At 47.1% G+C, this 18,685-nt stretch overlaps 1 protein-coding gene across 1 annotated transcript in view; it reads left to right on the plus strand.

Moving 5' to 3' along the window:
- The first annotated feature begins 17,548 nt into the window (after window positions 1-17,548).
- The window catches only part of RAB11FIP4 (RAB11 family interacting protein 4), a 207,773-nt gene continuing 206,636 nt past the window's right edge, over window positions 17,549-18,685 (plus strand). The window contains exon 1 of the mRNA XM_032805647.2: window positions 17,549-17,751. Within this exon, the coding sequence (XP_032661538.1) occupies window positions 17,599-17,751 (153 nt within the window). The 5' untranslated portion in view covers window positions 17,549-17,598. The remainder of the gene's footprint in view (window positions 17,752-18,685) is intronic.

Raw genomic sequence — 18,685 nt, forward strand, 5'->3', positions numbered from 1 at the left:
CCAACTCACCCAGAGGGGAAGTTCCCTGCCTGACTCCAGAGAGTTAATGGTTGGCTTATGCCCTGAAGCATGAAGTATTAATAGCCACTATGTTTTATCCAAGCTAAATAATAAGTGTTGCAGGGGTGAAGAGGAAAGAAGAATAATTGGAAGTCGATAAAAGTCGACACATACAAGAGCAGTTCAGTTGTCTAATGTGACATTCAGCGCACCTACTAGAGAATTTCCCTGACTGACCAGCTGTGGAATACCCCTTTACTGTCATTGTTTTTAGTCACTGCAGGTTTTCCCTTTGGAGAAGGAGGGTAGTTTGTGACAGCAGGGACACATTGGGGAAGTTTAATACTAATGATCTGATTATTAAGCATAAACATAAATATATTTGCCTGTTAAAATTCATAAATTCGGTGGAGCTTTTAAACTGTATCCATCCACATCCAGAACACTGATCCAACCACATCTGATCCAACCGTGTTTTCCCCCTTCCAAAGGGGAAGTATCTTCCAGTTCTACAGTCCAGCCACTTCCCCATTGGGGTTGGGGGTGGAGGACCTGGGCCCACCCATTACTCCAGGTCCCAATCCAGGGACTCTGTAGATAGCAGCCTCATGCTGCAAGTCCTTAATTTCCTCCTCTGCTGCTCAAGTTTCCTGGGCCACTTCCCCACGGCCCCAGCACCTTCTTTGCCTTCTTCTTAGGGTCTTAAACCAGTTAGTCCTAGCAGCCAGCGAAGAGTTCCCTCTTGCTCCCCCAGTCCTTGCTAGCTGTTGCTGCTGCTGCTGCAGTGTCCAAGATACTCCTAGTCTCTTAACCTCTCAGGGGACACAGTCCTCATTCCCTGAATGCCCAGAAGCCACTGCCCTGCTCTGCTCTACAATTCCCTTTTATGAGAGCCCACTGGGCCCTGACTGGCTGCTTCTTGCATGGCCTCTCTGGGCTGCTTGGAGGATTTACCCCCACTGCTCCTCCCTGAGACAGGCTGTGACAGGCCCATGAGGCCTCCATTAATCCCTTCCTCTTCGGTGTGGAGTGAACACCCCATTCCAGATCCATAACCAAAACTACCACCTTGAACAGCTGGCAAGAGAGTAGTTGCTATCGCTCTGCTCTTCCTGAGATTCCACAGCCAATGCAAACAGCTCTGAAAGCAACCTACCCAGAGATGAGTGCATTAGACCTCAATTCAGCAAGTGCAGTATACATATGTATACGTATCTTGCTGAGTTGAGGTCTTTGTTCTCACTTTGCTTTCTGGTTGCTTGAACAATATCTCAAGCTAATGTACTGGATGAATTGAATTAAAAAATTAAACCCTCTGGCAGCTGCATACAGACAAAAATTCATTCATCAGACTGTCACTTTGGCAAATGTTGGTAAAAATTCATATAGCACTTGAAAAAAAAGACCATAATACTTGCAATGTAGAGGGGCAACCATCTTATCATCACTGATGTGTCTTCAGGAACTCTGATTGATTTGAATGTATTAACTCAGTTCTATGGCCTTGCCTACATTCCACCCCCATCCCCTCCCCCACCCCCGTCTTACGAACAGAATTGATAGGTAGGCACCATACTATGTAGGACTGAATAAGGTTTTAAGATGCCATGAATCAATTCTGCTGTAAGCTGCCTGGAATAATCTTACTTACAAGCTGCCTTCAAAAATGACGACCACAATCATTCTCCAAAAGCATTATCAATGGCTCCAGAACCAGCTTATTTAGACTCCTTTTATAACTGCTTCCCCGCTCCTAAAATTTCCTCTTCAGTAATGTTTCCCTGTAAGCCTTTGGTCACTTACACTGTCTTTGAAACAATCATACTAATTTCATATATGCTTATCATCACATGAATGGGCAGAACTGTAATGACACAGACCCTATATTCTCTTGCATAAATATTGTTGACACTTTTCCCCCACTGATATTAGTCAGTTAGCTTTGGCTTTCTGCTCACACAAGTTGCTGTTTGGCTTTAGTTACTAGTACGCTATATCATGATCTAATTTTATTGTCATGTTCCAATTCTAGTTGCAATATCCACAAGTATGTGGGAATTATATACCTTGCTGCCAAATATCATAAGATCCCACATGGGGAAGATTTATTCAATTGTCTAATCCGTCACAGACAGGAAAAGACTAGATGGCATTAAAAAGACACTTTTCTTTAAAACTCCTCAGCAATGAAAAATAACTTACTAAATGATTCAGTGTGAGTCCATGTGCATTTTGGGAAAATTAGCTTAAACCATGTCAGCTAATGTCAGTACAGGCTGAGGCTGATTGAGGATCCAAATCCCTTTGGTGACTTTGAAAAATCTCAGCTTTAGTTTCTAAAATAATGGTTCCAAGAATCTGGAGAAAAGAGACTCTGCAGGATTCGGCAGTGTCGTTTTTCATGTTTCACCACACCTGTGAGGTGTGGCTTACTGTTTGAGAATACTAGACAATAGAAGGCCAGCCCTGGCTCCTTTTTATGCCCCATTTGGATCACCCTAAACAATTACACTCTCTTGCCCTGTTGTTCGGAGATAAAGGATACTGGATATTTGCTCCAAAGCCTCAGACCGCTGACACAGTTCAGATATTTACCCAATTATGGCCTTTTGGGGTGACCAACAGCCTGGCTGCTTTACCTTGTTAGAGTGCAGCCTGGTAGAGCCATGTTTTACAGTCTGGGGCAACTGGCAGCCCTCTCACCCTGCTTGGAGTCCTTCAGAAGGAAAGCTGATGCACTCCTCTCCTCCCACTTTAGAAGGGGGTATGGTGGGTCCTCTCACCCAAACCCAGTCTGCAGATGACCGGAAATCCCATTAAAACATTCTCAAAGTGCTGTGGCACATCTGGTTCCAGTGCATGCCAGAAACAAGAGGAGGTTTTGTTCCTAAGTGTTTTGAAAACTCAGGTGGAGGGAGGCAAAGGAGGCTTATTTTATCCAATCCGGTCTTTACCTCAGCTTCCCAGGTGACCAGTGGCTACTGTGATTGGTGCCAACCTCCTTGCTCTTTTGCATGCTCATCTGGCTGTGTCTCCTGGCTACTAGTAGAAGTGCAGTGAAGTGATCATCCACTTGGTGGAGTTAGGAGACTTTAAAATACCATGGGAAAACATTATGAACAAAGTCAGGGGCCGGTTCAATCAATACAAATACTCAAACAGCGCTTGAAGACACCATAGGCCAAATTCTCCCTTTGCTGAACACCAAGACAGCCTAGCTAAGCTGAATGAGGACAATGTGTGTCACACTGGTGTCAATGAGAGGCTAATGTAACCCTATGATTTTACTTTGGAAATGGTTTGATTTGAACTAGCACTGAGCTTTTTGCAATATGTTCCTGGGAATAAGAATTGGGGCCTTTGTATTTCCAGCTGTTGAGCTACCAACAGTCATCCAAGCCAAATGACAGCAACAAGACTACAGAGGTACAAATGACAGGAGAATATTCCTTGCTGTTGTGATCCCAACATATCACTCTATATTGTGACCTGTATTTAAGCACATTGTTTCTTCAAACAGAGCGTGCAGTGGTCACCCTTAAAACATTCCCATTTCACCTTAGGTAAACTGGTATCGTTGCCATAGTGCGTACAGTATTCCCTAAAGTGACTACTACAGGGAATACGGGACATGCTAAGGGAATGTATGAGGAATACTGCCCACACTAAGGTCATCCTGGTTAGCTATCCTGCAAAGACTTACTGCACGCGTCTCACTTTACGTACTGTGAGCAGTGCCATTCAAGTTCCTGCGACCATTCATAATGTGTACAGTTAAACCTGTGCCTATGACTTTGCAGAATCGGGCGGGAGTCTAAGTCAATTGGGATGTTTTTAAGGACCATCACTGGACATTACAGATCCTGGAAGAAGTGTCACAGTTTTGTGAAGAGCTGACTGAAATTTTCCCAAATTCAATGGAAATTTTCAAAATTTAATTGGAAAAAAAATAGGAAAAAATCATGATGAAATTTCCCCAACATTTCAAACCAGCCCGGCAGAACTCCACTACCTCTCAAGAATGTTTTGGCCTACAGGACAGCAGGAGCAGAATAGGACATGAAACCCCTATTGACTGTTGCCAACATCACCTTTCCTCACTATCTCTTCTCTTCATCTGATTTACCCCTAACAGTTTAAAACACAACAACAACAAACTGGAACCTGCATCCTACTGTTACTATAGCAACTCTCTAATGTCATTAATGGCAATGTCCCAGGGCAGAAGGTTAACTGCTATAAAGTAAGATCCTCACTGAGTGATATCATGAGTCCCAAGAAGTGAATTCATCCCATGAGGATATTTTGCAAGGTTATACCTAACGATGTCATATCCAAGGATGTACATGTTGGAAGGCAACCAGAACTGCAAATCATAAGGTCACCTGCCATGAGTAGTGCAGTCTCTACATACATTTTCTGACATCAGATTTAAATTTGCTAAATAAGTAAACATGACATTGATGGAAAAGCAGCTCATTGTAATGAAATCCCGCAAGTGCTGCCAACACCCAGTGATTTTCAATGACATATCACATCCCAAACTATTAACCCTTAACAGGAAATGATGGCAGCCCCACCAGAAATTATATTTCAGATGCAGAAACCCTAATTTGCTTCCTCTAAAAAATCAGTTCCACAAAGTATCACATCTGAGATGAGGGGACTTCTGGCAATGACTAGTAGAGTGAGAGACAGTGTAGTATCCACACAATACCTTATCTTTATGTAGGGGCTTTTAAGCTAGAAGAAGTCTAAACATTGAATACAATATATTGAAAGATCACTTGATATACCTTGAAATGCAGCCACTTCTAATACAGAATTCTGTAATATCAACACCACACAACCATAATTAAAATCCTCCCTTTTCTCTGAGCCAGTGACAAAACTCTTTAAAGAGCAGCTATGGATCAGAAAAGTGACTGAATGAGAATATTACTTGCATTACACTAGCTCCTGGGACCACTGTCATGGATCCGGGCCCCACTACGCTAGGAACTGTACAAATACATAACACAAAACAATCCCTGCCAAAAAGAGTTTACAATGTAAGTAAAAATGGCACCGTCACGGTCAACAGATTAGATCAGGGGTCAGCAACCTTTCAGAAGTGGTGTGCCAAGTCTTCATTCATTCACTCTAATTTAAGGTTTCCCATGCCAGTAATACATTTTAACGTTCTTAGAAGGTCTCTTTCTATAAGTCTATAATATATAACTAAACTATTGTTGTATGTAAAGTAAATTAGGTTTTTTAAATATTTAAGAAGCTTCATTTAACATTAAATTAAAATGCAGAGCCCTCCAGACCAACGGCCAGGACCCAGGCAGTATGAGTGCCACTGAAAATCAGCTCACGTGCCGCCTTCGGCACCCGTGCCATAGGTTGCCAACCCCTGGATTAGATCATTCTATTCAGCGCTTCTCACTCCACGGACAAAAGATAAGTAGAGATGGAACTGAACCAACACCCTACAGAACCAAATGCCTCAGAACGTTGGTGTGCTCAAAATTTGGATACAAATTTTGCCATTGACTGAGCCTATATCTAATAGTAAGTTTTTGCTAGGTTTTCCCCCTGTTATTACTGCACAGCCAGTACCGCTATGGGAGACTGAGCTGGATTCTGTTCTGTCTCAGATATCACCCAGAGAATTAACTACAATCCACTTGCATAATCTTTATTAGTGGTGACGACACATGGGAAGAAAGAAGCCAGAGTGATTTCAAAATCCCACTGCAAGTTTGCAGAGCTGGCAGTTAGAAATGCATTTTTCTACTTCTAAAGCAAGCAGATCTGATGTGGTGTCTGCCAGAGACAATACACATGGTTCCCCACAGGGCCATCTTCACAGTTACTTTTCAGAGTAGGACAGGATTTTAATTATTTTTTGAATATCTTGCCTGAAGATTCGAATGCACTGTGCTCTGGGGTCTGATAGGAGTTTCTCAGATGGCCTCTACTTCAGAACTACAAAACAAAATGTGTATTTTCTGTAAAAATGTTCCATAATATAATAAGGTTGTTATACTAGCACAGGACTCGGCAACCTTTCAGATGTGGTGTGCCGAGTCTTCATTTATTCACCCTGATTTAAGGTTTCGTGTGCCAGTAATACATTTTAACGTTTTTAGAAGGTCTCTTTCTATAAGTCTATAATACATAACTAAACTTGTGTATGTCAAGTAAATAAGGTTTTTTAAAATGTTTAAGAAGGTTCATTTAGAATTAAATTAAAATGCAGAGCCCCCCGGACCAGTGGCCAGGACCTGGGCAGTGTGAGTGCCACTGAAAACCAGCTCATGTGCCGCCTTCGGCACCCGTGCCATAGGTTGCCTACCCCTGTACTAGTATGATGTGAAATATTTTAGGGAGCTATCACCCCCCATGTGATTTTATTCTGTGTTGGAAGTGCAAGTTGTATCCAGTAGAGGGGCTTGCTCCATATCTTACTTCCTCTCTTGAGTGGGAAGGTTCCTCTTGTGATTAAAGTAAGTACAGCCCCAGGAGAGAGAAGATGTGGGATCTATTCCAGGTTCTTCTGTAGCCTGATTAAAACCTCGTTGAAATCAACAGTGGAAATTGTTCCATTGATTTCAGTGGCCTTTGAAACAAGCCTTTAATGGACTTCTTTTATGATCTTGGGCCAGTTACTTAACCTGTCTGTAAAATGGGGTAATAATATCTCCCTGCCTCACAGTGGGGTTGCAAGGCTTGTTTCATTGATATTTCTAAATTACTGAGGTCCTCAAATGGAAGCTGTTAGCCACAATTATTCTTAATGATATCATCATCACCTTATTTCCCTTTTCCTAGTGACACTTAGCTATATTAGTAACCTTTATCATGTTAAGCATCCTGCACTTTTGCAGAATTCAGGTTAGTGATGTTTTGCACTAAGATCCTGCAGACACTTTGAAGGGACATTTGTTATTCAAAACCATCCCTTGGTTACCTCTGAAGCCTTTAAGGAACTTTGTGTAAAATAGATTTTAGGGCAGGATTTTCAAAACTGCATACAGATTCTGGATGTCCAATTCCTAATAATTTCTAATGGGAATGGAGTATCCAAATCTTTTAAGCAGCTATCACAGCCCTACTCAAGCTCCCCCTGCTCGACACTCACCAGATTGCTGCGTTTGAGTCCCACATGCTGGACCATGCACTTTTAACCTTTCTGGAGTCTGAGCAGAGTCCAGGCTCATAGTTTCTAGGCATGCCCGTGGGGTGCAGATTCTCTTTCTGTCTCCCACCTCTGAGAGTTGAGCCCCTGCAGTCGAACTGCCCAGGTCCCAAGACTGATGCAGGCTTGTCCAGATATCTCAGTTGCTTAAACACCCTTCCCAAAGCTCCAACCTTGCAGACACTCTGGTTTACAGTTTACCTCTGTAGGGACATGTAATAATTGAAGCAAACAGAAGCCTCTTGCAAAGCCTGTGTCCATCACAATCAGGCTAGACAGCACAAGAGCCATACAGTTCTAGGTAAAATCAGCAACACACCTATATGCCATTATCTGCCGCAGTTTCCTCACCAGTCTTGAACATTCTTTGGGACTTCATCAAAGTCCTTTAGGGTGTCCACAATCCCCCCTCCTGCAGCTCATGGCTTCTCCTCTTTCTTCTGCAGCCAGCTTCCTTCAGCCTTGTCTGGTTCCACAGCCAGAAAGTCCTTCTTCCTCCAAAAGCTTGTCTCCCTCTCCTGCCCCAAGCTTCATCAGTCCAACACCCAATCTCTGTTTTTAAAGGGCTGTACCGACACCTGATGCCTTGGCTCCCTCTGCTGGGAATAGTCTATTCCTTCAAACCCCAGCCTTCTACAGAGAAGTTGGAGAAAACTGGTTCTAGCTAGGATGCAGTTCTTTTTTCCCTCTGCCTGAGCAAGATCTATTCAGGTGCTGATAGCCCTCCCATCCCCTAATATTACCTCTGATATTTACCCAGAAAACTGTCAAGTTAATTTAGTGCACTGATTTTTCACCTCTTTTTTAACTATTTGTAATAAAGGCTGATAAATACCCAGGAAATTATAAACAAAATAAAAACAAAAACCAAAGGGCCTTCGTCACCACTCCCCTTCCTCCTTCATGCAAGGAGTATATGGAGTTTAAACACAGTAAAGAAAATCGTAAGACATAAGGAATAGAGACAGTTGATTAAATCAATCTGGAATTTATAAGTTGTACATAGACAGGTTCCTCAAACTGTCACAGCAGCTCTGAAAATCTCAGCCTCAGTGCCCTGCTATTTGCCTTCTCACTCCTAGTCAAGTGTTGTGATCACTAACGTAGGTAATTAACTTGTTAAATAATAACTTCCTGTTCTGGCAGGGAGAAATAGCCCTTTGTACTGGCAGATACCTCCTAAAAAGGTTTGGAGAATATAGAACATCAGCAAGAAATTAAGCCTACCACATACGGTCCACTGACAATAAAAGGGAACTCCCATTCAGTTCAGCCTTTCATGCTGTGTCTTCCTATTGCAGTTGCAAGGCAAGTGAGTACAGCACACATTCAGCTCAGTGTCCCTGCCTCAGTGTGGCTGGGCTACTCCCAGCTTTCAGATCTCAGGCCTCAACTCCCAGCATCTAGTTCCTATCTCTCACATCTCAGCTCCCAGTGCAGTCATATGTGCTCCCGGATCTCAGCTCTAAACTCAGCTGTCTGCAGAGACAGTTTCTTTACTGTATTTTGCAGCTCTCTGATATCGACCTTCTTGCAGATCTCACCGGCACACCAGTTTTGCGATTCAGTTTTCAAACTTCAGCACCAGTTCTTCAATTTACTGCCTTAGCTCCCAGTGCTTCTTTGTAAATGTATCTACAGTTAGGGACAAATATGAGACAAAGTGATCCAGACATTGAGCAGGCAGATTTTGTACAAGCTCCCCCATATTTGCTAGCGCATAACCACCCTGATTTGCAGCTCCCAGACCAGGGCCACTGCTCTCTCATCACAGGACAGGAGGAACTCCCACTGATGTCAGTGGAAGTTATTTCTATTCTGCCACTGGAGAATGTGTTCCTTTGTGCTCATCAGGCACAACCAGTCATGCTCACATCTATAGTGCAGTATATAATGTACACCAGTGCAGGCTAAGATCTGCCATGTTGCAAAGTCATGATCGTATCACAGTTCTTATGCAATTTGGTGATTTTTCCTTAAGCTCCAGCTCCTGGAGTCAATTGATTATAAGAAAATCTCAGCTTTCCTATAAAACCACAAGAAAATTTCTATATACACAAACTGATGGATCAAAATTAGCTGTTACCACTCAAGAAAGATTTTGGAGTCATCTGCAAACATCTGCTCATTGTAAAATGGCAGTCAAAAACCTAACAGAATGTTAGAAACCATTAAGAAAGGGATAGATAAGAAGACAGAAAAATATCATAATGCCATTATATAAATCCATGGTATGCCCACACCTTGAATACTGCATGCAGTTCTGGTCACTTCATCTCAAAAATGATATATTAGAATTGGAAAAGTCACAGAGAAGGTCAACAAGAATGACCAGGGGTATGGAACAGCTTCCATATGAGGAGAGACTAAAACGACGGGGACTGTTCATCTTAGAAAAGAGGTGACTAAGAAGATGATAGACCTCTATAAAATCATGAATGGCGTGGAGAAAGTGACAAGATCTGGAGGTGTTATATACCCTTTCACATAACACAATGACCAGGGGTCACCCAAAGAAATGAATAGACAGTGGGTTTAAAACAAACGTAAAGGAAGTACTTCCTCACACAACCCAGGCAACCTGTGAAATTCATTGCCAGGGAATGATGTGAAGGCCAAAAGTATAGCTGGTCAAAAAAGGGTTAGATAGGTGAATGCAGGATAGATCCATCAGTGGTTATTATCCAAGGTGGTCAGGGACGCAACTCCATGCTCTGGGTTTCCCCAAATCTTTGACTGCCAGAAGCTGGGACTGGACAACAAGGGATGCATGGCTTGATAATTGCCTTGTTCTGTTCATTCCCTCGGAAGCATCTTGCATTGGCCACTGTCGGAGGACAGCGTATTGGGCTAGATCGATCATTGGTCTGACCCAGTGTGTCTGTTCTTATGTTCTAGATATCAGGGTTGTGGAGAAAAGCTTGAAAAGTGGCCCTAAAGGCTCGAAAACCAGAAAGCAAATAAAAGAACCTGAGATGTATTATTTCTTTCACAGGCCATGAGTTGAGAGAGAATCTCTAGATTTTTGAGGCCCTATTTATGATTTTTGAATGCTGGAGGTTGACAACACTGAGGAGCAGATTGCCAAATCCATTCTCCCTGTAGCCAGTTTTGAACGTGGAGCTTACAAGTACAAGTCCAGCACAACAGTTCTGAAATCTCAGGGTGCTGCTCTGACTTCACAACCTCTTAGTTCCCAGCCACTCTCTGATCAAACACTTTGCTTCCCTTCTCTTAGTTCTCACCACTTCTTTGGCCTCAAATCTCCTCTTTTATCCCTTGCTTCACAGCTGACTGTTCCCATCTTCTTGCATCAACTATCAAAATCTCGCTTCTGAGATCTCTGCTCTTTGTTTTCTGCTCCTAGAAGAGATGTCCGTTTTCTCTTATCAGCAAAGGGCCAGTTGAACTCAGTGGGTTATGTTTTTCCATAAGGTTTGGCAAATTCAATCTGCAGATTTGGGAGAAAGGGGAGTTAAAAGGACGCCTAGTCCCTGGCTGGCTAAAGTATCTTTGAGAGTTTAAAACAAAATTAAAAGGAGAATTAAAGTTAGATTGTACAAATACAATTGACTACTGGGAAGACCCCTGAAATCCATGGAACTTGAATCCAGGTCCACAGGGTTCTTACACACTGCAGCCAACAACTTACTGGCAGGAACTAGAATCAAAACTCCTTGAAGACCAGCTCAAATAGAGGGCATCACCCCTGAGCCCCAAGTGCTGGAACACTGGAACTTCTGGTTGGCCCACTCCCCCTACTTAAGCCAGAAGGAAGAACAGGAAATCATCCATACAAACTGTTTACACTGGGACGAAGTTGGCCAGTGATTAATGCAGGATGGGGTAGGAAGGACCATCTCCCCATGCCAACCAGGAGGTCATGAACTGACAGTTAAATACTAGGAATCAGGAGGTCAGGGTCAGGAGACAGGAGAAGGAAGTGCTGGGCTCCACCATGCTTTGGGCTGCTCACCGAGTGCTACCTGACCTGATTCCTGGCTCCTGACCTCCTGGTTCTGAACCTCCACTGGCATGGGAACCCAGCAGCCTGACCTATGCTAACCACTAGCCCTGGCCACTTATATCCTGGCCCTGACACCCACTGACTTCAACGTCAGTTTCTTCCATGATGGGAAGACCCTTGTAAACACTGGTATAGGAGCAGAAAAACCTTATACATTTTTTTAAAATGTCTGCACAGAGTATTTATTTAAAGGCTGTTTTACAGAAACTGGAATTTTTAAAATAGGTCACTTAACCCCTGCCCTCTATATGTGACCCCTTCAAATTAAGGTGGCAGGCTGTGGGAAGCTTGCACGGCTTCTGTTCCTTGCATTGTCACTGTTCTATGGATCAACAGAAGACATCAGCCCACAGGGCTGTCAAGCCAGCTCTCTTCATGAACATTACATTTACATACATTTAGGATGAAGTGCACAGTTGGAGAACCAAATCTTCTTGGTGGGTATACGCCTCCTGCCTCCCAAGGGAGGAACGCATTTTGGCTGTCTTCCTTCCATCATGGCATTTCCAGAGACATTAGGTGGAATGTGAGGCCTCTGTTATTTTGCTTTCTTAAAGCAAGAAATTAATGAGATAGTGTTTCAATTCAAAGTCCAGCACTAACTGTAAAATCTTTAGCACAGAGCATTTTAAGTGATCAGCCTTATTGACAGCCTGCAAAACATCACTCATAAAATCACCCGCAATGTAAAACTGAAGTAATGGCCATTTGTGCTTATTAACGACTGTGGTGCTTTTTGCAAAGTAAGGCCACGTCTACACTACGGGATAAAATTGAATTTGCTAAAATCGGTTTTATAAAACTGATATTATAATTTCGATTTCATGCGGCCACACTAGGCACAGTAATTCGGCGTTGTGCGTCCATGCTCCGAGGCTAACGTCGATTTCTGAAGCGTTGCATTGTGGGTAGCACTTCCGTAGCTATCCCATAGTTCCCGCAAGTCTTCCCCCGCCCTTGGCATTAGGGTTGAATCTTAATTTTGCGGGGTTCTTTGGTAAATGTCGCACTCATTCTTTCTCCTGGAAAAACATCAGCTGACAATTCCCTTTTCGCGCCCGGTTTTTCTGGGATTGCCCTGGGACACATAGATATAGAGATAGAGAAGCCCGTTTCGCTTGATTTTTTTCGGCACGTATGTGTTACTGGATGCGCCGTGAGGGAGGCGTACTCCAGCGTCACAGCTCATTCACTGCTTTCTGCGCATGATAGCAGAGATGTGTTACCGGTCATTCTGATTCACGGTCTATGCTGGAGAAATGGCAATGAGTTGACGGTTATTCTTCTCCCCCTCTTGTACTGTTCGTGCTCATCAGCAGTGCCCCTGGCGTGAAATCAGCGGTGGGCGCACGCAAAAGCCAATTGGATTGACTCAACTTTGGGATGATCAATCCCCTCTCTTTATGCGGTTTTCTTCTAATAATAGAGTCAGTCCTGCCGAATAAGGGGGCAAGTGTATTAGAAGGGACGGTGTTCAGAGCAAGCTGTCTATGTGTCAGTTATATCACAGGGTTCCCCTGCAACAACCCTACGTTGCTTCCCTCTCCAACCTTCCTGGGATGCTACCTGGCAGTGTCCCCCCGCCCATTTGTGTATGAAGTTATAAAAATTGGCAGTAATAGAAACAGAGGACTTGTTGTGAGATAAATAGGGGTAGGCACCTCGGGGCTATTGACAGTCTCGGAGTACAGAATCTTTTCTTTACAGGAATGGGGGGTGATTGAATCAGCCCCATTGCTAATGTTGCGAAGTTTTACCAGCCGTTCTGTACACTTCTACTGGGAGTAACTGGGAGTTCATTCCATTTTTACCAGGCGCCCGGCACTCACCTGGTCAGCAGAGATCAGGGTGTTTTGGCGACGCGGATTCAATTCATTTGTACGGTCTACACCGGGGAGGAGGAGAGGTGAGCGGATAATGCTCTTCACTGCTGCAGATCGCGTCTTTCCAGCAGCATTCAAGTACACTAGGTGACATTGAAGAGTCAAGAAATGATTTCTTTTCCCTTTTTCGTTCCGTGTGGTGGTGGTGGGGGGAGACTGAGCGCGAGCTTTCCCTGAACACGCGAATTTGTGTTTTGAACTACAGAATTTGGGAGCTCAGCCAGATGCAATATTTCAGAGCTGCTGTGTGGACTGTGGTAGCTGGAGTCCTTCAGTACCCTCCATCCATGAGCGGTGTGGGGGGGGGGGTGGGTAGGGGGGGGTGGGTGGGGGGTGGCTGCATTTTGAGTTTGGCTTCCCGTTACGTTGTCGACGCAGCGCTGTGTATCTGGAGATCTTTTTTTCAACGCTTTGGCCTTTCGTGTTTCTGTACGGAGCTCTGATACAACAGATTGTCTCCCTACATGTGATCAGATTGTATCTCCCGTACGTCCATGCTGGAGCTCTTTTTGGATTTGAGACTGCATTTCGCCACCCGTGTTTGCATCATGAAGTCCACCACTGGCAACGGAAATGTAATTCAAAGTTCGCGGGGGCTTTTCCTGTTTACCTGCCCGCTTCGCATCCGAGTTCGATTTGCCTGTCCAGGTGTTCGTGGTATGCACTGTGGTTTGTGATAACGCCTGAGAGGGCCAATACGTCATTTCCAGTCCACTAACCGTAATCTGATATGTTAATATTTGATTTTAGCGCTATCCTCTGTCGGACGGGGTTGGTACAGAAATCGATTTAAAGAGCCCTTTATATCGATATAAAGGGCGTTGTAGTGTGGACGGGTACAGCGTTAAATCGATTTAACGCTCTTTAAATCGATTTAAACGCATAGTGTAGACCAGGCCTAAGAGTGTCTGGCCAGATTCTGAGCCATCAAGTATCTGAGCCTAAATGAACTCACAGTCCCTGCTCCAAAGGCTGCCCCCAAGATTCACAGGCCCGAAGGCATGGTTCAGAAAGAGGGACCCATTCTCTGTCCATTCCTTTGACCCACTCCTCAGAATGCTCATGGATATAGCCTAGAAAGGTTATTTTAAACTGGCGGAGGGGAGGAGGAGGGTGTGGAGGGCAGGGAAAGTAGCAAAGGGTTTAAATTAAGAAAGGCTAAATTTACACTGAATAACAGGAAGGCCTAACTTGCAATGGCAGGTGAGTCATTAAATGACTTGGTCATGTCTGACTTGTATCACCATGCAATGTCCCTTCTTACAAACCAACACTGCTGCGGGATGTTTTCTGAGTAGCACAAAGTAAGATGCAACTATTCACCTTATCTGGACCAGATGGGTGTTTGCCTTCTCTTTATCTTAGTCACGCATTTTCTTTTCATCCCCAGCCCTCCTCAATTTAATCTGATTCTTCTTTATTTTATATTCCACTGACTTCTAATACTGAGCTGTTACATGATACTTTTCAGCTGTGGAGCTCAAAGCATTTTATAAAGGAGGGCAAGTATTACCCCCATTTTACAGATGGGAAAACTGAGGCACAAAGGGTGACTCAGTGGGCCAGTGCAGAGCCAGGTTCTCTGAGCCTCAATTCCATGCTCTAACTACTAAAGCTTGCTGCCAACTTTGCTGTTAGTTTTCTGCTCAGGCTCTCACTCCACCCCAGCCTGTCTCCTTGTTCTTTCCCCAGCCCCAGGAAATACTGACTCTCTCTTCCTACTCCCAGTTTTTCCTCTAACCCCTTTGGGCTGTTACCCTTCATGCACTTTGTAGCTGGTGAGTGGCCCCTACCATTTTTCTTTCACAAAAACATCCTTTGGCTGCTGTCCTCACAGGTTATTTCATTCCTCCCACATTTTTTCTTTGCTTTTCTCTTTCTTCCTCCGCATTTTGCATGCTTCCTTCTCTCTCTCACCCACTAGCAATGTGAGTTCCCCTTTCGTCCTTTACCGGATCCAGGGTAACTGAGGGCTTTGCTTAGGCCTGCTGGCTCTGGCTCCCATTAACAGCTGCAGCAGCATCTCTCTGCTGATCTGGTTGCAAAGTGCAGCCCTCTGCCTAGGGGCACAAGCAGAGCCAGAAACCCACGGGGAGGTGGCTGTGTCTCCTGCTGATACCTGTTTGCCTTTAGCTGTAAGGAATGGTCACGCCTGACTCCTTCCCCCATATTCACTATGGGACGGCTTTAGGAAGTGCGGGGCCCAATTCGAACATTTTCAGCGGGGCCCTAGCAAGGATGACTTAAAAAAAAGAGTGGAAAAAAAGCCTTTCATTTCTTTCATGTATTATTTACTTTCCATAACTATATGAATAATACAATTATATATTATATACATTGCAACATATATGCTGTTGATTGGCTATTAATGACCGCCGTTTCACATGTGTGGGTCCCCACCACTCCCTGGGGGTGTGCATATGTGTTGGTCCCAGCTGCTCCCTGCCCCTCTCATTGAAGCAGGTGTGCAGGGTTACTGCCCTGGAAACTGCAGGGCAGCAGTGGACATGGGGCTGGCTGGAGGCAGGGCAGGGGCTGGCTGGAGGCAGGATCTGGCTGCAGGCAGGGCAAGGGGTGTGGGGCTGGTTAGAGATGGGGTGTGGAGCGGGCTGGCTTCAGGCAGGGCCACAGGGGGGTGCAGCAGGGGTTTGCAGGGCTGGAGACAGAGGAGTGCGGGACTGGCTGGCTTCAGGCAGTGGGGTGCAGCAGGGGTTGACTGGAGACAGGGCAGGGGGTGCGGGGTAGGCAGGGTGTGCAGGGCTGGTGCGGGCAGCAGTGTGTGTGGGGGCTGGCTGGCTTTGGGCAGGGCTGCAGGGGTGTGTGGCAAGAGTTGGCTAGAGACAGGAAAGGGGGTTTGGGAGGGGCTGGCTGTGGGCACGGGGTGCAGAGATGGCTGCAGGGGGTGGGCGGACTGATGTGGGCAGGTCAGGGGGTGCAGCAGAGGCAGTTGGAACCCCAGTCCTTTAAGTAGCACCCAAACCCCCTTCTACCCTGCCCCGGACCTTTTAAATAACCGCGGAAGTGCTGGGGAATGCATGGGGGAGGCGGGGCTCCAGCAGCTATTTAAAGGACCGGGGTGGCAGAGGAAGCTGGAGCCCTGGGCCCTTTAAATACCCCCAGAGTCCCTCACTGCCCCAGGACTCTGGGGTTATTTAAAGGGCCCAGAGCTCCAGCCGGGGTAGTGGGGCTTGCCGCGCTCTGGCCAAGAGTTCCAGACTGGAGAGCGGGGCTTGCCGTGCTATGGCCGGAGCGTGGCAAAGCCCCGCCGCCCCGCTCTCCCGGCTGGAGCCCTGGCTACAGCACGGCAAGCCCCACCGCCCCGCCACCCTGCTCTCCTGGCTGAAGCCCCGGCCGGAGTGCGGCAAGCCCCGCCGCCCAGGCTGGAGCTCTAGCTGGGAGAGCGGGGCTGCGTGGCGCTTCTGCCGGCGCTTCACTCAAAGGAGCCGGACCATGGAAGACCCCGGAGCAGACCGCAGCCGGGGACCGGGGTACGTGTAAAAAAAGAAAAAAAATTAAAAAGGTGCCTAAGGCGCGGGGCCCTCTTAGGCGCGGGGCCCGATCCCCCGGAATCGGCCTAAAGCTGGCCCTGTTCACTACAACTCTCCCCCCTCCCTTTTCACATTCCTTCTCCCCCATCCCGCTCTTCCTTCCTCCCCTTCCTTGGTTCTCCCCTCCCTCCCTCCTCTGCTCTCACATCCCCCTTCTCCCCTCCCCTGGTTCTCTCCCTCTCCTCCCACATCGCCCCCTCCCCTCCCCTTCCCCTGCTTCTCCCCCCTCACATTTCCCCTTCTCCCTACCCCTGGTTCTCCCCCTCCCCCCTCACATCCCCCCTCCCCCGGTTCTTCCATCCCCTCTCACATCCCCCCCTCCTTTACCCTGGTTCTCCCCCTCCCCCCTCACATCCCCTGCTTCTCCCCCCTCACATTTCCCCTTCTCCCTACCCCTGGTTCTCCCCCTCCCCCCTCACATCCCCCCTCCCCCGGTTCTTCCATCCCCTCTCACATCCCCCCCTCCTTTACCCTGGTTCTCCCCCTCCCCCCTCACATCCCCTGCTTCTCCCCCCTCACATTTCCCCTTCTCCCTACCCCTGGTTCTCCCCCTCCCCCCTCACATCCTCCCTCCCCTGGTTCTCCCCCTCTGCCCTCCCCTTCCCCTGGTTCTTCCATTCCCTCTCACATCCCCCTCCCTTCCCCTGCTTCTCCCCCTCCCCGCTCACATCCCCCCGGTTCTCCCCCTCCCCTCTCCCTTCCGCTGGTTCTCCCCCTCCCCTCTCACATCCCCCCCATCCCTGGTTCTCCCTCTCCCTTCCCCTGCTTCTCCCCCTCCTCTCTCACATCCCCCCCATCACTTCCTCTGGTTCTCCCCCCCCCATCCCTTGTCCCCCCCCGGGTTCCGTGGTCCCTCCCCCGGCTGGCTGATGTCACACGCCGGCTGGAGGTAGCCGGGCGATCATGGCTGCTGCCGGCTGGCGCCTGGCGCGGGGCCGGCGCTAGGTGTCCGGGATGGAGCCGGGCGGGCTGGGGGAACAGGCCGACTGGATGCGGTTCCTGCGGAAGCTCAAGGAGGTTTTCGACGTGTGCGACGAGGACGCGGACGGCTTCATCCGGGTGGAGCATTTCGTCGCCCTGGGGCTGCAGTTCGGTCAAGGGGATGAGGTGAGAGGGGCTGGGGGCGCGGGGAGCCCCCGAGCGGGGCAGCTGCCCCCGGGGCTCCGATTCCTCCAGCCCCATCCCCGGCTCCCTGCTCCTGTCTCCCCTGGTTCACCCTGCAGCTCCCCTCCCCGTCCTGCATCCACTCCCTTTGCACCTGCAGGCTCCCCCAGCCTGGGGCGCCAGCATCGCTGCCCGTTTGCAGCCACTTTCCCCTGCTGCCGCCGCTTGTCACTAGCGCTTCGCCTCTGAGCGGAGGGCTCCCCCCGAGGTGCTCAGAACCGCAGGGCAAGGCTGCTCTCGGCACATCACGTCCGAGGTGGTTGCATGGAAATGCACTTTCTCCTGCAGCCTAGAGGAGGAAGAGAGACAGTCAGGGAGCGTGGGGCTACTTCTCTGCTGATCTGACTCCAGACCTTCCTTGCCAAGAGGAACGGTTATTATGTTTATACAGGGAACCACGTTTGCACCTGTTTTCTAAATTCTCTTTCTCTTGTCCCTGGGGAGAGTAACTTCACTGAAGTCAATATTTTGGATTTCTGTCTGTGTCTTTGAACATACCACCCCACTGCCAGTCAGGGAAACAGGCCAAACCCTGCATTGCCTTCCATGCGAATAAACAGTTGGGGTAAGGCAACTCCGAATTCAGCCCATTTTTTTTTGGTCTGAATCAGACTGCAGGGACAGACTCATATTTTCTTTAGTTCATTTCCTGGTGCTCTTTTGTCCTGATGCAGATAGCCACCTGACTCCAAGAAACACCTGGGTTTGACCTTGTTTACAAAACTGGGCTTTCTTTCAATGGCAGCATTGACTTTCTAAGCAGAAATACACCTGAGCTAGCAAACAGATGTGATGGTTCTGCTGTTTGGTTGTTTTGTTGTTGTTGTTCTTTTTGGTTATTTTGCCAGACATGACTGTTCTGGTGAAAACAAAGGTT

This window comes from Chelonoidis abingdonii, chromosome 13, assembly GCF_003597395.2.
Source record: "Chelonoidis abingdonii isolate Lonesome George chromosome 13, CheloAbing_2.0, whole genome shotgun sequence".
In the NCBI taxonomy this organism is placed as follows: Eukaryota; Metazoa; Chordata; order Testudines; family Testudinidae; genus Chelonoidis; species Chelonoidis abingdonii.